The sequence below is a fragment of the Ochotona princeps genome, chromosome 14 (genome assembly GCF_030435755.1).
Source record: "Ochotona princeps isolate mOchPri1 chromosome 14, mOchPri1.hap1, whole genome shotgun sequence".
Classification (NCBI taxonomy): domain Eukaryota; kingdom Metazoa; phylum Chordata; class Mammalia; order Lagomorpha; family Ochotonidae; genus Ochotona; species Ochotona princeps.
Window position 1 is genome coordinate 29,795,747 of NC_080845.1, and position 21,889 is coordinate 29,817,635.

The 21,889-nt window shown below is 47.1% G+C and overlaps 1 protein-coding gene across 1 annotated transcript; it reads right to left on the bottom strand.

Moving 5' to 3' along the window:
* Window positions 1-885: 885 nt before the first annotated feature.
* On the bottom strand, window positions 886-21,248 carry LOC101516246 (uncharacterized). The gene is made up of 5 exons (XM_058672712.1): window positions 21,181-21,248; window positions 14,918-15,094; window positions 7,136-7,235; window positions 4,027-4,157; window positions 886-2,199 (listed from the first exon to the last, which is right to left on the bottom strand). Exons 1-5 carry the CDS (start codon window positions 21,217-21,219, stop codon window positions 1,909-1,911), a joined length of 738 nt encoding a protein of 245 aa, XP_058528695.1. The 5' UTR covers window positions 21,220-21,248; the 3' UTR covers window positions 886-1,908.
* Window positions 21,249-21,889: the final 641 nt, after the last annotated feature.

Consider the following 21,889-nt stretch of genomic DNA (forward strand, 5'->3'; position numbering starts at 1 on the left):
GCCGGCTGGCCGTGGGTAGCTGTCAGTGACCGGAGGTCCGACCCGGCAGTCCCGAGGCAGGGCAGGATTACCGACTGTTATCCCCACCTTACGGAGGGCCCCGAGGGGAGAGGGGAGAAGGGGGACGGACACACGGGAATTAGCGTATTATGTGCAGGTCGCACTAAGTAAGTGGCCTGGGTCACTGCCGCCTCAGGCAAATAGCTAAAAAATAGCTAAAAAGCCCTGGTCTACGTAGTGTTTAGAATTAGGGGGCTTATCGAGACCCTGAATAGCTGTCCAGCTCCCAGCTGCTGCTCCAGGCCAAAGCCTTCCTCTCTCCTGGACCCACCCCGAGAGCTGGAGAACCGCGGCTTCTGTCGCGCCTGCTGGCACTGTGCCTGCCGCTCGGTGAGGGACAGCAGGTCTTTACAGCTGAGGATTAACACCTAATCCACAGTTACGAGGAACTGCGGGCTCCCTAGGGCGGCAAGTAGAGGTGGATTGGAGCACTGACAGCTGGGGGTGGGAGGGTTGGTCATGAGCTGCGTGCAGAAAGCTCACAAGGGTCAGGTCCTCCTGCTGAGTTACGCGGTGTCACCAGCTGACTGAAGAGGGGACAGGAGGCCAGCACCCTAAGGTGCATTGAGTAGTCGTTCTTGAGATTCCCTCCATGTTACTCCCACAGAGCAAAAGGGCTAGTCCACTTTATGACTAATAACGTCCCTGAATGATGCACCACTTGTGGCTGCAAACAGACACCTACCTAGTAGAGGCGCTGGCTTATTCTCCTCCCACGCGTCTGGAGTTATGACCAAAATTCTTGGCCAGGCTATTTACCCATATGATTACCTTTAACATAAGTGAAGTTAAATTCGATTTTAAGAGATTATAAACTCCAACGTATTTTTTTTTAAAAAGATTTATTTTTATTTCAAAGGCAGAGTTACAGAGAGACAAGGAGAGACAGAGAAGTCTTTCATCTGCTGGTTCACTCCCTAAGTGGCTGCAATGCCCAAGCTGAGCCGATCCAAAGCCAGGAGTCAGGAGCTTCTTCCAGGTCTCCCACGCATGTGCAGGGTCCCAAGGTTTCACAGTTCAGCCAATTCAAAAATTAAGCAATTGTGGAATCTAGAAAAACCAACTGACATTTTGAAGATTTGCATATAACTCTCAGTTAAACATTGAGAAGGAGCCTTGAAAAGTTAATATAGCCACCAACTGAGGCAGTGATGGATGTAACGCATAGAACAGGTCATTTAGTCAGGCCAAATTTTTCTCCTAAATGCTCCTACTTTAGGTGTGAGTGCTAATGTAATCCAAATGATTTTTACTGAAACCCAAACTAAGAATTATACAGGACTAAAATTCTATTGAAATGACAATGCTTTAAGAAAAAAAGAAATTACAATGCTTTTTGCCACCTGTCTGTAAAAAAAAAATTACTTGCAGTTATCTGAGAAAACAGGACAGACTGAACTTCAACAGTGCTTGGTCCTATCTACTCAGTGCCTTTCAGCAAAGCCTTTACATACAACCACGTGAATAAGGAACTGATTTCAAATCACAAACTAGACAAACCAATTTCAACGTAACCTCATTTTTTTTAAAGCTTTTGACTTCAGTTGCTGAAACCCAGTTAGATGCCACTTCATGAGAAATCCCTAAAGCTTCCTTTGAAACTCCTTTGCTCCTGGTGGTTCTGTCTGATTACAACAAAAGTCAACCTTTAGCCATTTGTTTGAAATGTGTTCCCTAGTCCTGGTGTCACATGTTGTTGTGTACCCACAACACTGAGGATTCACCTCATTAAGCAGGCAAAAAACATGTATTTGTGCCTCTATCCACTGACTAGATTTAAAAAAATTTTTTCTGAGGTGTTACAGCACAACACAACTGAGGTGAACACAGGCCTTTCCTGTCAGACTTTTAGACTTGAGAAGCAGGTTCACTCTTCACATCTTTAACCTCACTGGTTCTGCCTATGAAATAGAATTCTTTGTTGGGAACAAGATTGACAAAATTAGCAAGACGGTTGGACATGGCATAAAAAGCTGAAATTGCAGCTATGTCCCAGGCATCTTCTTGATTGAAGCCGTGCACTTCAAGTTTTTTGAAATGGTCATCTGTTATGTCATCTGCTTGGGAAACAGCAAGTGCGAATTCGAGCATTGCTTTTTCCCGAGCAGAGAGGTCAGACTTTCTCCAGTTCACAGAGACCTGCAAGGAAAAAAAAAATGTTCATGTGCAAAATCTCTATCACAACACTGCCAACAAAACATAAGGCCTAACAAAAAAGTGGCAATAATGAAAACAAAAACCAAAGGTTACAATAAAGGGAAAAACTCAATCCAATATAAGTATTTCAGAAGGCTAAGTATGTTGGATCTAGACCATGGAAGGTGAACATGGACGTCTGGATCGCACCCCGTCTACCAAGAAGTCGTCTTCTTTCACTGTGGCTACAAAACTTATTTTTCATCTAAATATCCATGACATCAGAACATCCCATATCCAACAGTCACAAACGCTTACTACATAAGGACCCAAAAGGTCAACCTTTTTACAGGAGAAAAGGAGATCAGAGAACTTTGTTTACAATTAATCCAAACAAGACACAAAATAGCTGACATTTAGCAATTACTCTGCACTAGGAATGCATCCAATGCTTCATTATCCATGATCTCATCTAATCCTTATAAGTCCAAGAAGTTGAGTTTTTATTATCCCCATTTTACTGACAAATAAATGCAAGCTGAGAGAAAGTGACCATCCGCACCCTGTTTCCCACCAAGATCATACAGCTAGAGTATTCCGGGTGTACTAGATCCCAAAGACCATGCTGACAATTGTCATCCTTGCTGAAACGAGAATAGAAACAGCTAGAAACCTAAAAAGCCAATCACCATAAGGAAGACAATGCCTAGGAAATTGATCCTAGACTCAGAAGGATGGAAGATTAGGCAAGAGGATCTCAGCCGGGCCAAGAGGCTAATCTTTGTTCTCAGAGGCTACAAGGTCTCTACTCAAGTCAGGTGAGGAGGCTGGAGAGGGAGGAGGGATGCCAACGGCCCTAACCTTGGTCATAAAGGCAGTGGGTTTTGCTCCTGAGCTCTGAGGATTGAGGAGTTCACTTATGAATCAGTGGAATTTTGTAAGCTTGGTGACAAACCCACACTTACTAGGTCTCCACTCTCAGTCTGGAAGTAACTGGTATAACATGACCCCTGATTTTGGATAAAGCAAGAGTATGGTCTTCTACATGGGTGCCAGAGGCCCAAACACTTAGGGCATCTTCCACTGTTCTTCCCAGGCCACAAGCAGGGAGCTGGATTAGAAGCAGAGCAGCTAGGACACCAGTCGGGCACTGTATGGGATGCCAGTGGTGTAGGCAGCAGCTTTACCTGCTACACCACAATGCCAGCTCCTCATATATGCAGATGAGAACAGATGAAAAACTTAGTGTGTTGCTGATTGAGGGAATTGAGACTCAGTTTCCTGTCAATACCTGTGTTGGTGGGAATGAATGGATAAGGTAGTTCTGGAACAAGTGGCAAGGAGGCCAGTAGCAAGCAAGCTAAATAAAACACAAAAATCCAAAGAGGCTGGTTTGGACTCAGAAATGAAATTTCATCTGGAAAATGCAGTGTAGTGTTAGCAGATAGAGTACAGCTTTACAAATGGACTCTGCCACCTGCTAATCATATGCCTCATACTAAAGACCAAGAACTACCCTCAGAATAAAACTGAGGTGCAAGGATAAATTTCTCCCCACCTTAGAGAGGAAATGGTATGCATCCCCAGAATCTATGCCAAGTTTCTAGCGTTATATCTGGCACAAGGTTGGAGCTCCTCTATCTGTCAGTCTGTCTCTCACACACACAGAGTTAAGGGAGTGCCGTGACAGAGGATAAAAAGTGAACTCACATAGGTGGAAAAGCTAGAGTTCCCATTTCCTGCACTAATCAGGGTACAATGACTCAGGCACTGCTTCTTCCTCATGTGCAGAGAGGCCCTGACACTGTCACAGGGTACACAGGCACTCACCTGGTCAGAGAGCACTGGGTTCTTTGAGTAGACCCTGTACCGGGCACTGTGGCAAGCCACGTTGTAGGGGCATCTGTTGGCTAGGCTGGTCACGACAATGATGAGTTCCTTGTCAGCTCTGCTGAGTTGGCCTGTGGAGGAAGTAGAGAGCAAACAATCCACAGCCCAGAGAAGACAACAAGCTGGACTGGCTCAGAGGTGTCCCCCACCCAGTCCCTTGCTATCAATGCTCATATTTTATTTTCCTCATAGTATTTAATACTCTTAAGTTGTTCTTTTATTTTACTCAATTTTTCATCATCTGTCCTCATCCTCACCTAATATATGAGGAGACAGCATCCCATATGGGCACGGCTGGTGTCCTAGCTGCTCTACTTCTAATCTAGCTCCCTGCTGTAGCCTGAGAAAAACAGTGGAAGATGCCCTGAGTGCTTGGGCCCCTGGTACCCATGTAGAACAGAAGAAGCTCCCGCTCCTGGCTTTGGCTCAGCCCTGACAGCTGCGGCCATCTGTGGAAAGAACTAGCAGATAGAATTTTTTTTCTCTAACTCTTTCAAATGAATAAATATATTTTCTTTTTTTAAAAAAAGATTTATTCAGTTTATTACAAAGTCAGATATACAGAGAGGAGGAGAGACAGAGAGGAAGATCTTCCGTCCGATGATTCACTCCCCAAGTGAGCCGCAACGGCCGGTGCGTGCCAATCCAAAGCCAGGAACCTGGAACCTCTTCCAGGTCTCCCACACAGGTGCAGGGTCCCAAGGCATTGGCCGTCCTCAACTGCTTTCCCAGGCCACAAGCAGGGAGCTGGATGGGAAGTGGAGCTGCTGGGATTAGAACCGGCGCCCACATGGGATCCTGGGGCGTTCAAGGCGAGGACTTTAGCCGCTAGGCCACGCCACCGGGCCCGAATAAATATATTTTCAAAAATATATTTGAGGGATCAGGCATGGTAGCCTAGTCACTGAAGTCCTCGCTTTGCATGTGCCAGGATCCCATATGAACACTGGTTCTAATCCCAGCAGTCCCGCTTCCCATCCAGCTCCCTGCTTGTGGCCTGGGAAAGCATCTGAGGATGGCCCAAAGCCTTGGGACCCTGCACCCAGGTGGAAAACCCAGAAGAAGCTCCTGGCTCCTGGCTCCTGGCTTCAGATTGGCTCAGCTCCAGCTGTTGTGGCCACTTGGGGAGTGGATCAATGAATGGAAAATCTTCCTCTCCGTCTCTCCTCCTCTCTGTATAGCTGATATATATATATATTTGAGAACCCATTTTTTTCTCTGACTTGTTCACCACTCTACTCCCAAAAGAGGTAAGTATTTGGCATACAGTGATTACTCAGAAAATGTAGGGAATGAACTACTCAATTCATGGAAGTTTTGTGAGATCCATCAAGTTGTGAGCTAACACTTTCAAAATGAGGAAGACAAGGAAAGGCTTCCTAATTGCACGGGCCCTACTACTTGGGGGAAAGGAGAGCCAGGATGGGAAGGAGGGACCCACCTGGTACCTGGCACAATTCTGGAAAGTTCATTTTGTCTCCTTGAATTCTCACCCAGCTCTGCCTAGGGGGCATTATACCCATTTTATTAGTAAGGAAATGAAGATAATCAGATAATCAGTAAGAAAACTAAGGCTCCGAGATGCTGAGGTACTTTGCTGAAGTTTTCTTGTATTCTTTATGGTAGAACTCAAATGGGAACATAGTACTGATCTTTTCCTACCGGACTAGAGAGGTTACAAAAAGATATGGTGCTAACATAAGGCAGAGTACTGAGTATGTCACGGGGAAAGGGCAATTGGAGGATGTGCTAGGAGATCAGAGGAAGAAGAATCCCTGGTATGTAAAAGCAAGTAAGATGGGCTTTTAAGGAAAGATCAGAGTCACCAGACATAGACCGGAGAAAAGGAATTCTAGGAGCACAGCAAAGTCTAAACAAAATTAGAAGGTAATCATAAGGCCTGATTGTTAGGTTTGTTTGGGTGGAGTAGATAAAATTAGCCCATTTTGACTCAGAAAATAAAGAAGGGCTGTGGGGGGTTAAGGCCAGTAAGGCAGACTGGTGTCAGGTCATGGGGAACACTGGAGCAGACTGCTGCTACCACTACATGTTCTCACCTTCCTTCTTTAGTAATAGAATGCCTTTACGATGGTCAGGTACATGCTGTTAGCTTCCCCCATAGCTACATGTGACAGTGAAACAAGTTCTGGTCAATGGGAGATAAACCAAAGCATATGTCGACCTTAAAGGGAAAGGATGTATGCCCATGAGTCTCTCCCTCTTCCTGACTCTCTATCTCTCTACTGATAGGCAATAATGAGCCTGTAAGAGCGTGAAAGCAAGGGCAACTACAGATAGTGAATAATACTGACTTAGTCCTTACCAGATCACATAGGGAATATCAGCTGGAAGAGAAAGGTTAAAAAAAATCCTATTTAAACCAATGCATTTTGGGCCCAGCACCACAGCCTAGCTGTGCTGGGATCCCATTTAGGTGCTGGTCCTAATCCCGGCAGCCCCACTTCCCATCCAGCTCCCTGCTTGTGGCCTGGGAAAGCAGCTGAGGACAGCCCAATGCTTTGAGACCCTGCACCCACGTGGGAGACCTGGAGAAGGTTCAAGGTTCCCGTCTTTGGATTGGTGCCACTCCGACCATTGCAGCCACTTGGGGAGTGAACCATCAGACAGAAGATCTTCCTCTCTGTCTCTCCTCCTCTATGTATATCTTACTTTCCAATAAAAATAAATAAATCATAAAAAAGAAATGAGCATTCCTTAAAAAAAGAAATAAACCAATGCATTTTGGGCTCTAAACTAAATGATAAATCCATGCCTGCCATGTAGAAGTCGAACAGGATTTATACAACTATAGGGAAACAATGGTGGTTTTTAAATCTGAACAAAGATAAGCCAGAGTTATTAGCTAATGTTTTTCAGTTCGACACATATAACCATAAAGTTGCCTGAAGACCTCCCACTCAGGAGCCAGAGCAAGTCGCAGAAGTTGAGCTTCTTCCTAACTCCAGGCAGTCAGACACTATGTAAGAAGAAATGCTAGCAAGTACTGGAATGTCACCCAAGAATGACCCAGCAATGTTTTTCCATTTACCTGTTTTTTTGTTGCAGATGACATCATAATAAGCAAAGAAGGCTCTGAATTCCAGTGGACGGTAAGACAACACTTTAAATATATTTGGTAAAAATCCTGTCTGCAAGGGAAGGAAAAAGACAGGGTCACACAAAATGCAGACTAAGAACAGAACATGCAAACAGCATTCCTCATTACTGTCTGCCAAATAGCACATGAAAGTTTGGGCAGGTCAGTTATTCTGTATGTACCTTTCCTTTTTTAGGTATTAGTTCTGCAGGTGTGTGGCAAATCATCTTATAAATTTACAGTGAATGCTAAAATGAAACAAAGTAACAGTTAGAATTTAGATTCTACTGCTTAGGTCCTACCTTTTCACAGAAGGGCCAATAGTACTCATTTCTTCTAAAAAATGAATTAGTAACAAGCATTTACATCAGCACTAAAGTTCTTTCATACACCCAAGCCCATTTTCCTTCTCTACAACTCTGTAAGGAAGATGAGGTAAGGTGCTGCTCTTTCCAGTCTGGTGGTAACCGAGGTCCAGAGAGGCTGAGTGATCTGCTTGAGGTCAGGCCAGAAGTGAAGTGCATCTGTGGGCTCTGGCACTGAGTTTTCAGAATAGCTTCTAATGGGCTACTCTGGCAGATAACTGTTGCCTGCTTTCCAGCAACCGTTTCTTCCCTCTTCCCTTGACAACAGAACATAGGTGTTGCTCAGAAAGGAGACTGCCATGAGTTCCAGGGAAGGCTAAGCCCTGTTATGGCTCCAGTGGGAGAATCCTGATTGGTGTAAACCAAACCATTTATGGTGACTTCAATCCACTTCTCAATGACTGGCTGAGGAATGGGCATTCTGCCTAATGAGAAACGAGAAGTTGACGGGAAGCCTTCTGCTCCAAAAGGCACAGCTATGCCCTCCTCACATCCTACAGGACTGTGTAAGGGAATATTATTTGCTGCTGTGACAGACGTCTAATAACCATGAGGGGATTATTTGGGCACAGTCATCACATTGAAGAAGAGAGAGTGCAAAAGAAAATAAATTTGATTGCCAATGATTTCACTGAAACATTGAATTAGATAATCCAAGGGCCACCTACTTCTGGATCTATTAAGTGAGAGACTGTATTTTTATTGTGCTGGCTGATGTGGACTTTCTGTATGATTTGTAGCTGGAAGCATCCTAACTTATAATACATGCTAAAGGCTCTCACTGGTCTAGAAGACACAGCATAAACATTTGTATTGCTAGACCAGAGTCTGGGGAGGGAGGAAGGGAGTGGAGAGGTGCTGACAGGGAAGGTGACACTGCGAGCCTAGGACTCTAAACCTTCCCACTATAGCAGCCAGGTTTTGAAACATTTTTATATGAGTGTACTTCGAAAAGATATGGGAAAATGGAATGAAAAGACAAGGCATTTAAACAGAATTAACTCCCAGCTTTAGGCAACTGCCTAGTTTGCCTTATACTTAGGTTAAGTGTTATACTGCTGGGAGGAAAGCAGTCAATAAATAGCTGGCTGGCATTCAGGGCCTGGTTCATGCTGACTCTCTTAACTATACCAGTGTGCCAGTATAGGTCCCTATTCTTTAATGTTAAATCTGCAAGGGTGGAGGCAGACTGTCACTAGCCACTGGCTGGGTCCTTGGACTGGGTAGGAGGCACTGAGGGCTTTTGATGTGGACAGAACTACAGCCACAGGACTTCTTGGGCCATGCCACTGTACGCACCAGCATAAGCAAGAGCCAGGGATAGGGGTGGGCTGTGTGTGGGGGCGGGTGAGGGAGGAGCTAGAGGGCCTCTCTGGACCATGCCACAGCACCTGCTTTGAGAGAAAGCCCTCCAATGCCTTTTGGCATCAGTAGGCTGTGGCATGTTCTTTCATCTCATGATGACCTCGGACACATTAGATTCTCTGAACTCAGGGACTAGAATCCATAGGCATGTGGCCTGGCCTCAGCACACACACCGCATGATTAGACCACCTACTTTGCTGACTCATGTGCAAAGAGGCCAACAGCATTCAGAGTAATGATGAAGATACAGGGGATACTTACAGGAAGTTCTCTGGCTCCTGAGAGGAATCAATTAGAGGAGACAGAAAGAGCATTCTAAACCAGGGCCAGGCCAGCCCCTATGCCCCTCATCAGCAGGAAGTAACTGCAGAAGATGCAATGAATCTGTACCCTTCAGCAAATCTTAGAATAAGAGTCAGAAATCTCTGGGGTTGGGGTGGAATAATGAAATGGAAAAGTTAGGTAGATAACTAGCTAAAGTCATGAGCTGAAGCCATACTTCCTCTGTTCTCTGTTAATACCACCCACTTATCAATCAATCAAATGACCCTTCCCCCAGGATGTACTACTCCTAACCAGGGACCTGGGGTGGTATCATGAAGGCACTCCCCTTCCCAAGGTGAAATGAAGACTGGCAATGACAAAGGACGCTCTCACTTTCTGCGAACACAGGACAGGAGGCAGAAATGTTTCCAACTCTCTCACCTTTCCCTCTCAACCCACTCCAACCCTAAACATGCTCCACATGTATCTGTGATCTCCTCAGCTTTTGAACAAACTTGACATTTTAAAAAAGATGCGTTTAAAAATATATTGGTGCAAAAATTTTGAAATCCATAGTTTTTTAATAGTATATTTTTCAAAAACTGAAGGCCCATGATTTTAAGATTTACTTCGTTTTATTGAAAAGGAAAATTTACAGGAAGATCTTTCATCCACTGTTTTGATTTGTTTGTTTGTTTTGTTTTTTACTGCAGCCAAATGGCTATAATAGCTGGAGGTGAGCCCATCTGAAATTAAGAGGCAGGATCCTCCCCTGGGTCTCCCACATAAGTGCAGGGTTCCAAGGCTTTGGGCCATCCCTCACTGCTTTCCTAGGCCACAAAAAGGGAGCTGCATGGGAAGTGGAACAGCCAGAAAACAATCCAGTACCCATATGGGATTCCAGCACTTACAGGCAAAAGATTAGCCAATTGAGCCATTGCACTGGTCCCAAAATAAACTTAACATTTTTCCACAAAATTTTTTGAAGTACCTGTATATAATAGATTTCTATGCAGTACTTTCTTTGGAGAAAAAAAATCCCGTGGGGCCAGCGTTGGGTAGTTGCAGCCTACAATGCTAAGATCTCATATCATATTATAACAGAACGCTGATTTGTTTCAGCTGCTCCACCTCTGATACCAGGGAAAGCAGGTCCTGCCCCTGCCACCCATGTGAGAATCCCAGATGATCCTGGCCCCTGGCTTTGGCCTGGCCTAGTCTGGCCATTGTGGTCATTAGGGGAATGAGCTAGAGGATAGAAATCTCTTTTTCTATCTCGTTCTCTGTCATGCTGTCTTTCAAATAAAATAAAATCTTTTTTTAAACAATTATTTTTTTTTTTATCAGAAAGTCAAATTTACAGAGAGAAAGATCTTCCTTCCATTAATTTACGCCCCAAGTGGCTGCAACAGCCAGAGCTGAGCCAATCCAAAGCCAAGAGTCCAGGAGTCTCCTCCGGGTCTCCAACAAAAGCAGGGTCCCAAGGCTTTGAGCTGTCCTTGACTGCTTTCCCAAGCCACAAGCAGAGAGCTGGATAGGAAGCAGAGCTGCCGGGATTAGCACCGTTTTCCATATGGGATCCCAGCGTGTGCAAGCTGAGTACTTTAGCCACTAGGCTACCCACAAAATTCTATGACCAAGTTTGAAAAATAAAGGTCTAGAACAAATGTCCCTGTTTAAGGAAGAGTCTTAGACTGTCAGTAAAGACTACCAGCTTTATAAACTACCATCAGAAAAGATTTCAGAAATGTACATCAAAATATATGCACACCAAAAAAACAAGTTAAACAGAATATATGTATATACACATGCATTTACACGCACATTTTGACACAGTCTAAATGTCTAAGATTAGATTGATAAAATAAATTTCAATAGCTGTTACCCAATGCTGTATTAACCATTTTTAGTTAAATAACGATTGATCTAGAAGCATGTTCATGAGAACAAGATCTCATTAAAACAAATTTACATGTGTAATTTTACAAAGAAAACAGGGAAGAAGAAAGCATATCGGGCTGCTGTGGGGACCCGGGCCGGGTCAGACTCCATGCTTGGGGCACTGACTATAGCCAGCACCACCATGTGGCAAGCTGGGCCCTGGTGGCGAGCTCTGGGGTCTCTGGGGTGTGAAATTGCTGCCTAGGTATGTCCATGAATGAGGCCACCATAATGCATGTGGGTGAGGAATCAATCCTGAAGGACTGCCAATGACAGGGTAACTTTTTCTTGAAGGTATGAGAGGGTGCTGGAACCTGGTGGTTTGGAGGAGAGAGACTGGACAATCTGTATGGGTCAGATTGATACACCAGCACACTTGTGAGTCCTTTATAGAACTTGTTATCACCGAACAATGATGACCACCACACATCAGTCCATGCGAAAACTAAGGCTGGGTGCTCGTCTAATAGGGTCAGATCCTAGTACTTGAGAGAAAGATGGATCAGGGGACGGGTCACGTTAGGCAGGGCCATGACACTAACCAGCCCACGAGAGAACCATGTCCGGGGGTTGATTCTGTGGGGGATGTGTGGGCCAAACCCTGTGGAAATACAAGTCCTGCTGGTTAGCTCAAGAGTTGGGGTGGTAATGGGCTGAGCAATGTGTTACATGGAACCTGCCATCACTCACGGGTAAAGGAATCGACAACCGTCTAGGTAGTTCAAGGCAGCAGCATCCGAATGTGCATCCTAAAATAGGGTGCGGGGTGGGCTGGACTGCATCCTTCAACAGCTCATACAAGGCCAAGATGGAATGGCAGATTATGCCGGGCACTGGCCTAACACACACTGGCATGTATGAGATCTGGGTCTGGGAGTGGGCCAACTGGGGAAACTTGGGAAACTCCCCTTGTGGGTCACAACCCTCACTGATGATCACATGGTCCAGGTCTTGGGGTCAGGAAAGTTGGGCAAAGTAGCTCCAATGGCTGGCTAATGGGTGGGCTGGTTATGAAAGAGGGGGCACCAGCCAGGGCTGAGCAAATCTTAGCTCACAAACAAGAAAGGAAATCAGGCTGGAGCACAGGTCTTGCCGAGCTAGGCTCTTACACCTGCTGGTCTGCATGAGCCAGGGATGCCTGGCTACATTATTGAAGGCAAAGACTAAGACAGGTGAGGGGCTGTGTCAAGCTGGGTCAGAGCAACCACTGGCATGCACAAGATCTGTGGCTGGGAACAGGCCTGGCTGGGGAGCTGGGAGGATGCCCTGGCTGGGTTGGGGTTCCCACTGGTGAGTGCAGGGGCCGGAGTGGGGGATACGTTCTGGTATGGATATGGCTGCAGTCTCCCTTGGCACCAGTGTGGACTGGGACTGAATGCACCAAGCCAGGCTAGACTCCAGCACCACTTGGGGCTTTGGAGGACCAGGGTAGATTTAAGATGGACTAGGCTAGGTCTCCGCCCCTACTGAGCCATGTGTGAGGTGTGTATGGACAAGCCTTGGCTGGGCTGAAACATCCAACAGTAAGAACTGGAATGGGTTGAAGGCCAGTCAGGAAAGGACACTGTTCCTGCTAGGACAGGAGGTGGACTAAGCAGGGCTGGCTCATGGACCTACCAGTATGCGTGAGATCTGGCATTGAGAGATGGTTCTGATGGAGGAGGTTGGGCAACTCCTCTGTCAGGACACAGTCCCTGCAGGTAAGCCCAAGAACCATGATAGGAAATAGTCCAGACCAGGCCAGCAAAAGGTACCCACTGGCATATATTTGGCATAGGTTAGGGGCAGACCAGGCTGAGCCAGTTCACATCACCCACTGGCGAATCCAAGCACCAGAAGAGTGTGGGTTGGGCCAGCTTCAGTCGCAACACACCAGTACACATTACGGCTGGGATTGGGTGCCGTAGCCCTCGCCAGCATCAGCTGGAATTGGAGGTAGGCAAGGCCTGGCCAGGCTACAGCACCCACTGGCAAATGCTGAGGTGAGGGGGCCATGCCAGACTGGGTGGCAGCACTCAACCAGCACAAGTGAGAACCAGGGAGGGAGAGGGCAAAGTCGGTAAGGGGAATGTGGAGGGCTCCCCTGTTGACCCACCACTCCCACTGGAAAGCATGAGTTGGGATGGGGGCTGACCAGACCAGGCAGGGCTACAACACCTATCGGCCTCATGTGAGCTAGATCAGGGAAAATCCAGGCTTGGTTGACTGTTCTTACTGGTGCAAGCATAAATCAGAGTGGGTAAGGGTTGGTTGGAATTTGCCACAGCATCAGCTGGCAGAGGCTGGCACTAGGGGCTAATTATGTCAAATTAAACTGCAGAACCACCTGGAGAGTATATGATCCAGGAGTGGCCTAGGAGGGATAGTGGGCAACTCCCTCTTGGGTTATCACTCCCACTGGAGAGCATGAAAACCAGAACTAGGGGAGATCTGGCTGGATAGAACGGCACCCACCAGAGTGTGTGGGCTGGATAGTGGGGCTGGTTGGGTTGAACTAGGCTTCAATGCCCATTGACATGTAGCAAAGCTGAATGGAATTTTGGACAGACTAAACAAGTCTGCAGTACATACTGGCAAGCATGGGAATCAGGGCAAGAGGCGGGCCTGGTGGGGATTTTGGGGAATTGTCCCAACTAGGCTGCAGCTCCCACTGATTTGTGTGAGGGCCGAGTGTGAAGTGCACAGAATCAGGCTGGGCTGCAACACCCATTGGTTCATGTGGAGGACAGGGCTGATCCAGCAATGCAACCACAAGCATATGCATAAGCTGATTGGGACAATGGACTGTGCCGGGCCCTGCACTGGCAAGCACACACAAGAATCTGGTCTGGGAGCACTTCAGACAAAGTTTCTTTGGGTATCCCTCCAAGTGAACTGCTGATCTCAGAACCCAAACCTTGAAGAGAAGTACAGGTTCTGTGGTCTGACCATGGAGTGCAAGTATCAAAGCTGAACCTCCTCAGAGGCTCAGATGGAGCAGTGCACAGCAAATCCAAGTGCACATAGAGGATATGGCAGCCTATTGGAATCTGCAGAGGATACCTGGTACCACACAGAGGATGGAAGACAGAACAAATCAATCAACTACCCAAGCCACATATTGGCAGTGAAAACCTAGGCAAGTGGAGACCCTAAGGTGGACTATATCAGCCAGTGGATTCTGGAGAGATTTCATCATTCTTGGAATGGCGAGATTGGCAGCAATTCAAAACTGTTGAAGTGTCAAAACCACTTGCGCAAGACCCTTGGAGCATGCCCCACATCAGAGACCCTGGGATGGTTGGGAGGCTGGATGGGGCTTCTCCCTTTCTCTCCTTCCTTACCCCAGATACAGAAAAAAAACTGGAAACAATGGTCTTACCCACTTTCCTGCAGCCTTTGACCCTTTGTGCTCTAATCAACTATGTAAAGATCATCAAAATAAAATAATAATTTAAAAAACTTCCTGCTTATTTAGCTAATTTTTCAATTTGTAATTTCCCAAGCTACTAATTTTAATAGAAAAGAGCAAGATCGCTTTCACTTGCTTAAGCAGTTAGTACATATTCTCCATAATTGTATCTCTATACCACAGTGTACAGCGACCACACGTCAGTCACGGTGAGCAGAGGACTGACAGACAAAGAACAGGATGGGAGGCTACGAGGCTGCAGCTAAGCCAGAGGGTTTTTGGAAAGTGTGCCACAGTTGGGACATATCTGCACCCCACAGGAAGGGTTCAGCTACAGCGGGAAACCTGGACAGGCTGGGCCACAAAGATTTGTGCTGGCTGGATCTCCCCGTACTACAGGAGTCTCACCTTCATTTCAATCTCTTCCATGAGCTCTAAAATGTCAAAAGGTAAGTCCTTCTTGTAGGGAATGGGGTAACGGCTGATAGGTTTGGACTTCTCATCCTGCTGAGTCTGATAAGGGCGCAAATTCAGGGTCACCGCAGGCAATGTCTTCCACAATCTCTTCGTAACAATGTGAAGAGACTGAAAAGAAACGAAGAGGTTTGTTGGTGCGTTCATGTCAGGTTGGCCTCAGAGATGTTGGGATCTGCGATCTCAGGGACCAGAGACTGAGGGTGTATGGCCTGGCCTAGGCACACACATTGCATGATCAGGCCACCCATTGCTGCTCCCAGTGCAAAGATGAGGAAATGCCCAGGTACACACGGAAGACTGCCAATGCCTTTGAACCAACTGAAGGCCTCAAGTGCCTCTTCAAAAGGCAGAGAGATAAGTAAAGCCTTTGCTTTTGACATAACCAGGCTGCTGCACTTTAACACAGACATGTTTTTTTCTACCTTTCCTCAATCCCCTCCGGAAGTTGCTTTTGCTAGGAGAATGTCATAGTAAAATCTTACAATACAATTGCAGAAGATAGTGATAGGTCACATGAGGCTGGTTTTTAAAATCACACTGTTGCTTTAGGCAATTTGACTAACTTTTCGGACAGAGTTCTACAGCAAGTCACGGAAAACGGACAGGCCTTAGAATTTATGCCTAGAGATCAATCATGCACCTGTGCAGTGATTAATGGAATCTGCCACCTCTATTTTTCAGTAGTCTGTTTACTGGGAGGGACATTAAAAGGCTTTATGCTGCTCAAACTAGATGGTTTTACAATCTGCACAGGAGCAACTGACTACCATCTATTGTTTGGGAAATAATAAAATGCAATCTTCCTTACTTGAAGAGCACTCCAGCTGCAACCAGTGTCTCTCCAATTTTGTTCATGCTGATTAATAGACTTGTCCAGCTCAGAAGCCAATGACTTTTCCAAGTAATGACTATGACACAGGGTATAGATGGGAAATTCTCTAGCTCAGGGGAATGACCCATTAGATGAAATAGAAACTTCTGAATCCGGGATAGGCAAGCCCTATTCCTCTAATAAGCAGGAATTTAACAGCAGAAGATGTGATGAATTTGCACACTTCAGCAAATGTCTGAGGGGGACGAAATTGGACAGTTTGGCAGCTAGCTTAAGGACACGAGTTGGAAGCCACAGATCCCCTGCTCCAAGGCTCTATGCAAATCCCACTGCCTATCTGTCAATCAAATAGTCCCTCTCCCAGGATGTGCTTCCTCTCACCAGGGCCTGGAGGTGGTATCATGTAGCCATCCCCCTTCCCACGTCCATATACAATCTGACAATGTGTAGGGGTACTCTCTTGCCTTCCATGGAAGACAGAAGGCGGGCCCAGCACAAAGCCTATCAGCTAAAGTCCTCGCCTATGGGCGCTGGTTCTAATCCAGACAGCTCCACTTCCCATCCAGCTCCCTGCTTGTGGCCTGAGAAAGCAGTTAAGGACAGCCCAAAGCCTTGGGACCCTGCACCTGTGTGGGAGACCCAGAAGAAGATCCAGACTCCTGCTTCAGACTGGCTCAGCTCCAGCCATTGCGGCCGCTTGGGGAGTGAATCATCGGACAGAAGATCTTCCTCTCTGTCTCTCCTCCTCTGCCTTTCAAAAAAAAAAAAAAAATTTTTTTTTAAAAGGAACTAAACTTGAATGCCATTCCAAATATGACTCTAGCTATTGTGAAAAGCTGGATGATTTCTGTCTCTGCTCTATGAAAAATAAATAAATAAATCTTCCTTTAAAAGAAAAATCAGGGGCGGGACGCTGTAGCCTACCTAGCAGCTGAAGTCCTTGCTTGCTCATGCTGGGATCCCATATGAATGCCGGTTCTAATCCCAGCAGCCCTGCTTCCCGTCCAGCTCCTGCTTGTGGCCTGGGAAGGTGGTTGAAGACGGCCCAAAGCCTTGGGACCCTGCACCTGCGTGGGAGACCCAGAAGATGCTCCAGGCTCCTAGCTTCAGACTGGCACAGCTCTGGCAACTGTAGCTGCTTGGGGAGTGAGTCAGTGGACAGAAGATCTTCCTCTCTCTCTCGTCTCTGTATTTATTTCCAATTTAAAAATCTTTAAAAAGAAAAAAAAGAAAGAAAAATCTGTAGTTGAGGCAGATGTTTTGGCCTACTGGTTAACAAGTGGGTGTTCTATATCAAAGCACTTGAACTTTGTCTCTTTTTCGCTTTCTGCCCTTCAACTATATTTTTTTTAAGATTTATTTATTTATTACAAAGTTAGATATACAGAGAGGAGGAGAGACAGAGAGGAAGGTCTTCCATCCAATGTTTCACTCCCCAAGTGAGCCGCAACGGGCTGGTATGCGCCAATCCGATGCCGGGAACCAGGAACCTCTTCTGGGTCTCCCACGTGGGTGCAGGGTCCCAAGGCTTTGGGCCGTCCTCAACTGCTTTCCCAGGACACAAGCAGGGAGCTGGATGGGAAGTGGAGCTGCTGGGATAAGAACCTGCGCCCATATGGGATCCCGGGGCATTCAAGGCGAGGACTTTATGTGCTAGGCCACGCCGCCGGGCCTCTTCAACTATTTTTTTGTTTGTTTGTTTAAAGATTTATTTTATTTTTATTACAAAGTCAGATATACTGAGAGGAGGAGAGATAGAGAGGAAGTGGAAATGCCGGGATTAGAACCAGCGGCCACATGGGACCAAGGTGAGGACCTTAGCCACTAGGCCACACTGCCGAGCCCCTCAACTATTTTTTTAAAAGATTTATTTATTTTTATTGGAAAGGCAGATTTACAGAGAGGAGAGACAGAGGGAAAGATCTTCCATTCGCTGGTTCACCCCACCCCCCTCCAGTGGCCACAATGGCCACAGCTGAGGTGATCTGAAGCCAGGAGCCTGGATCTGAGGTGATCTGAAGTCAGGAGCCTCCAGGTCTCCCACGTGGGTGCAGGGTCTCAAGGCTTTGGGCCGTCCTCCACTGCTTTCCCAGGCCACAGGCAGGGAGCTAGAAGCGAAGTGGAGCAGCCAGGATAAGAACCGGCACCCATATGGGATCCTGGAGCATGTAAGATGAGGACTTTAGGCACTAGGTTTTTGTGTTGGGCCGACTCCTCAGCTAGTTTTTCAAAAACAGTACTCATCACATCCTCTGGACTCTCCCAGCAGATGTGTCTGCTGGTTACCAGTACACTTGGTATCTTTCCAAGAAGACAATGAACTTCCTGGGAGTAGGGAATGCGCTTCAGCTACCTATTCAGCTCATCTCTTGCTGAAAGCAAATGCTCAATTACTGCAGTCTGAAATGTGAAAAATTTATGTTCACCAGTAAAAACTAAAATACAAACTAAAGTAGCAACTGCTTTAAAGTTTTGTTTATTTATGTATTGTCTGTAAAGCAGAATTACAGAGGGAGGGTGTGATCTCTATCTCCTGGCTCATTCCTCAAAAGACTTCAATGATCTACATCGAAAAACTGTAAAACCTACTATACCCTCAATACGCTATGTTAACCTGTAATGGGGGGGAGTGCAGGGAAATCTTTCAGGACCATAAAAAGAGTGAGAAAAAAGTACAATATAGCCTATCAAGATCAAATCTGGTAATTCATAGATAACAGACTCAAAGCGGCACTAAACAACACTAAAACTACTATACCAATGCATGAGGGGGGAATCGGTTGCGATCCTGACAACCTCTTAACAGGAGGTCATGTGCGTGGAGCAGGGGAGCACTCCAGAGTGGAGCAGGTGGTAAGGAGGAAGCTTGGATCCCAACCACAAAGACGCCCAGACCTTCACCACAAACTATTAATACGAGCAACAAGGACTATATCCCAACTGCCAAGGAGGCCACAGGGAATTGGATGCCCTCGGAGGCCGAGTACACTGAGGTCACCCACCCCCAACCGGAGCTTCCACAGGGGATGGAAGAAGTCCAAACACTACCGTGCAGAAACCAACGTCATCGGAAAGACAACCAGAAGCCCTGAGTGGTCTGCAGAAACAGAAGAACAATAAACGTCCTTCGGGACCAGGGAGGAGAGCTTTCTCTGGTCCGAGCCTGGCTCCACCTCTGGACCCCCCCTCCCTCGCAATGACCATCGGGATCGCTTCGAAAACCCCTCACAGCAAACAATCATACAAACTAAAAAAAAAAAAAACAAACCTAAAATAAATAAACAACAGAAAGTAGAACTTGAAATCTGACAGGAAAGAGCTGGCATGGATTGGCTCATGCCTCGCTGGGTGGGTCACAAAGATTAGTTACTCCTCACCATGGTGTTGAGGATTTTCCTGCACACCCCCCCCCCCAAAAAAAAATGTTCTGCACCTAAAATGTTGACATATATCTTGTTAGAGTTACAAGCCAGTCTGGATTATGCTAAAATCTGCCAAGATCAGCAAAATTTTACTTCAACACAACAACTGGCTAAATACTAAGATGAAATGGACACGAAACAGCTGAATGGTGCCTTATGGCCATTTTAAGGTATATAGCAGCCGGTCCTGTATATGAACTAAAATTGAAATGTCAATGAGCTAATCATAGGTTGTGGCTAGGACTTGTTTTCCTTTTTTTTTTTTCTTTTTCTTTTTAATACACTGGTTACTCAAAACCATGTCAATTCCATAACATTGCAAATTGCTGTTGATGTTATATTGGGACTCTTAATTGACTGTGATGATATTCTGCCAGCTCAAACTTCAGACCAGAAAAGGTCTCCCCAAGAAACTGTTCAACCAATCTGGACAATAAGTAGCTGGACTCTATGCTTGGTATATGTTTGCAATGAAAGAATCTTGATTGAATTTGAACTGTAATACTGCATCAAGGTGGAGGAATCCACCGGGGGGAGCGGAGGGGGAGGGAGGGGGGGATTCCCAGAGCCTATGAAACTGTCACATAATGCAAAATAATTAACAATAAAAAAAAAAAAAGTAAAAAAAAAAAAAAAAGACTTCAATGGCAGGTGCTTGAAATTCCACCCGGGTCTCCCACGTGGATGCAGGGGTGCAAGCAGTTGGGCACTACTTCCTGTTTTGCCACATGCTTTAGCAGGAAAGTGGACCAGAAATGGAGCAGAGCGGATCCAAGCTGGTGTCCATGGGGAATGCCAGCACTGCAGGCAGAAGCTTAACCCTACACACCAAGACCTTTTCTTTCTTTATTTTTATTACAAAGTCAGATATACAGAGAGGAGGAGAGACAGAGAGGAAGGTCTTCTGTCAGATGGTTCACTCCCCAAGTGACTGCAACGGCCGGTCCTGCGCCGATCCAAAGCCAGGAACCAGGAACCTTTTCTGGGTCTCCCATGCGGGCGCAGAGTCCCAAGGCTCTAGGCTGTCCTCGACTGCTTTCCCAGGCCACAAGCAGGGAGCCGGATGGGAAGTGAAGCTGCCGGGATTAGAACTGGCGCCCATATTGGATCCCGGGGCGTGTTCAAAGCGATGACTTTGGCCGCCAGGCCACGGCGCCGGGCCCAACCAAGAGCTTTTCTAAAAGAGGGGGTGCTGTGAAAGACGCCTTCCATCCAGTCCAGTCCTGCTTACGATTTTCCCCCATTTTCCAGAGGGAAATACTCAGAAATACAGAGATAGAGGCCAGCGGTACTGGAAGGCCAAGTGGGCATGACTGCACGGCTCCAGAGCATCCAACCCTCCCACCTGCGGTACCCAGGAGGCGTGGTATGCACGGCCATGCCAGCGCTGGGCCTCCTCTTCATTTCCGATGTGCTGCCACTTGTATCACCAGAAAAGGCAGCACAAGCACAGAAACAAGGACCTGAAGGTAGCCTTGGGCCTCTCAGTAAAGACACACACATCTCCCACCTGGTAGTGCCAGGGTTCGAGTCCCGCCTCTGGTTCGAGTCCTGCCCCTGCTTCCTGCTAGTGTGCACCATAGGGAACAACACTAATGACTCAAATAGTTAGGGTTTTGACTTCCCATATGGGAAACCGGGTTTGGGTTCTGGGGTACCAGCTCTGGCCTGGCCCAGTCTCGGCTGCTAAGGATCACTCAGGAAGGGAACCAAAGGATGAGTTCTCTCTCGATCTCTTGAATAAACCACCTACAACAAACTCGGCGAACGTAGAACTTTCTATGCCCAATCTCATGAGGGTTCCTAGGGGGCTGCTCATAGCCGAAGTCGGAGGTGGATGTGGAATCCTGTCCAGTTCACACGTGTCGGTTTCCGGGTTCCCAACTTGAAGTGGACAGCTTGTGCTACCTGCCACCCACACGGCGCGAATCCTCACTCACCGGCCTCAACCCTCTGAGGTAACAAAGCAACACCGACATGGCGTCCCCAGCTAGTGTGGCTTTCCCGCGCACCGGGCCTTGGCGTAATGGCGGGTGGGCGGGGCCGAGGACGCCCCTCCCGGGGTGTGCCACGGGGCGGAGCCAGACGTGGGGTGACGCCCCGCCCGGGGCGTGTCAGGGTGGGTGGGCGGGGCCAGGAGTAGGGTGACGCCCCGCCCAAGGCGTGTCGTGGGGCAAGGACGCCCTCCCAGGGTGTGTCACGGGGCGGGGCCAGGAGTGAGTGACGCCCCTCCCAGGGTGTGTCACGGAGTGGGGCCAGGAATGGGTGACGCCCCGTCACGCACTTCTGGTCTCCGTTAGTTCAGCAGGTGGCTTCAGTTGTTTGTGGTGTAGCTATGGCTGCATGCTGTTCCCAGAAGAAACTGAACCTGGCTAGATCTGAGCCGCCATCACTGAAGTGGGTCGGATGAGGGGACAGTCTCCGGCCTCCTCCGCCTGGCATAGATAGGTCAGCCATGATCGAGGTGGGCTTAGTGATGTAATACTTACTGCCCCAGGCCCTCTGGAATTGGGTTGAATTGCAGAGAAATTCCCAGCTTCAGCCAGGAAAACTAATCTAGGACAGTCTCACTGTGGCGAAAACAATTACTCTTGTCTTTCAGGTGGCTTCGTGAGTGCACCAGGAAACATGGCTCTATGGTGTCTTGTC